At 56.8% G+C, this 837-nt stretch overlaps 1 protein-coding gene across 1 annotated transcript in view; it reads right to left on the bottom strand.

The window, feature by feature from the left end:
- Positions 1-447: 447 nt before the first annotated feature.
- Positions 448-837, bottom strand: part of FLII (flightless I homolog (Drosophila)) — a gene marked incomplete at its 5' end in the record, with an annotated part of 8647 nt that continues 8257 nt past the window's right edge. Inside the window, 3 exon segments of the mRNA XM_010012696.1 lie at positions 448-478; positions 480-580; positions 694-759. Of these exon segments, the coding sequence (XP_010010998.1) occupies positions 448-478; positions 480-580; positions 694-759 (198 nt within the window).

Below are 837 nucleotides of genomic sequence, written 5' to 3'. Positions count from 1 at the left end.
TGTTTTTTTTTTTGGTAAGATGAATTTAGCATTGTTTAGTTATTAAAAATACTGGTTTTTAATATTGAAAATAAAGCATTTAATATCAACTGCCCAAGCTGCAGGTGTGCAGGGGGCTGCGGTGCTGCGCTTGGAGCTGGGGGGTGACAGGGTCCCCTGAACCACAGGGATCGGGGGGGTGAGGACCCCACTTGGGAGTGAGATGGGCACAGTCTTGGGGTGAGAAGTGCAGCATTTATTGATGTGACACCAAAGGGCTGTCCCCCTGCCAGTGAACAGCCCCCCAGTGCTAAAGCAAAGCATCCTCCCACCCAAACCTGGGTACCACCCTCAGCACTGGTTTGGCGCAGCAGCATCCCCAGGCAGGGTGTAACATGGACCCACACTGCCCCATATATACCCCTTAGGAAGGGGTTGAGCTGGGAGAAGGGGACACAGAGGTGGTCTTTAGGCGGGGGGCTTGCGGAAGACGCTCCAGGTGGAAGCAGCGGGTGAAGGGCCAGGGCTCGTTGCCCTTCCGCACCAGCCGGAGCTTGCGGGGATGCGCAGGGTCCTTGGAGCGCATGTGCTGGATGTAGACCTGGGGCAGAGCAGAGCCATGGGGGTCCCCAGCCCTTGCCCACCTCTGGGGCTGGATCAGGGTCCCATAGGATGGAGATGCCCAAATCCTCACCCACCAGGAGCAAGCCTTACCTGGCATGCCTTGAGGCTCAGCTTGATCTCCACCTGGCTGGTCTGGGTGCCCACCCACATGTAGACCTATGGGAAGGAATCATGGAATGGTTTGGGTTGGAACAGGCAGTAAAACTCATCTGGTTCCAACCCCCTGCCACGGTC

Source organism: Nestor notabilis, unplaced genomic scaffold (genome assembly GCF_000696875.1).
Source record: "Nestor notabilis isolate BGI_N333 unplaced genomic scaffold, ASM69687v1 scaffold22944, whole genome shotgun sequence".
Classification (NCBI taxonomy): Eukaryota; Metazoa; Chordata; class Aves; order Psittaciformes; family Psittacidae; genus Nestor; species Nestor notabilis.
This window is presented reverse-complemented; position numbering and strand designations above follow the sequence as displayed.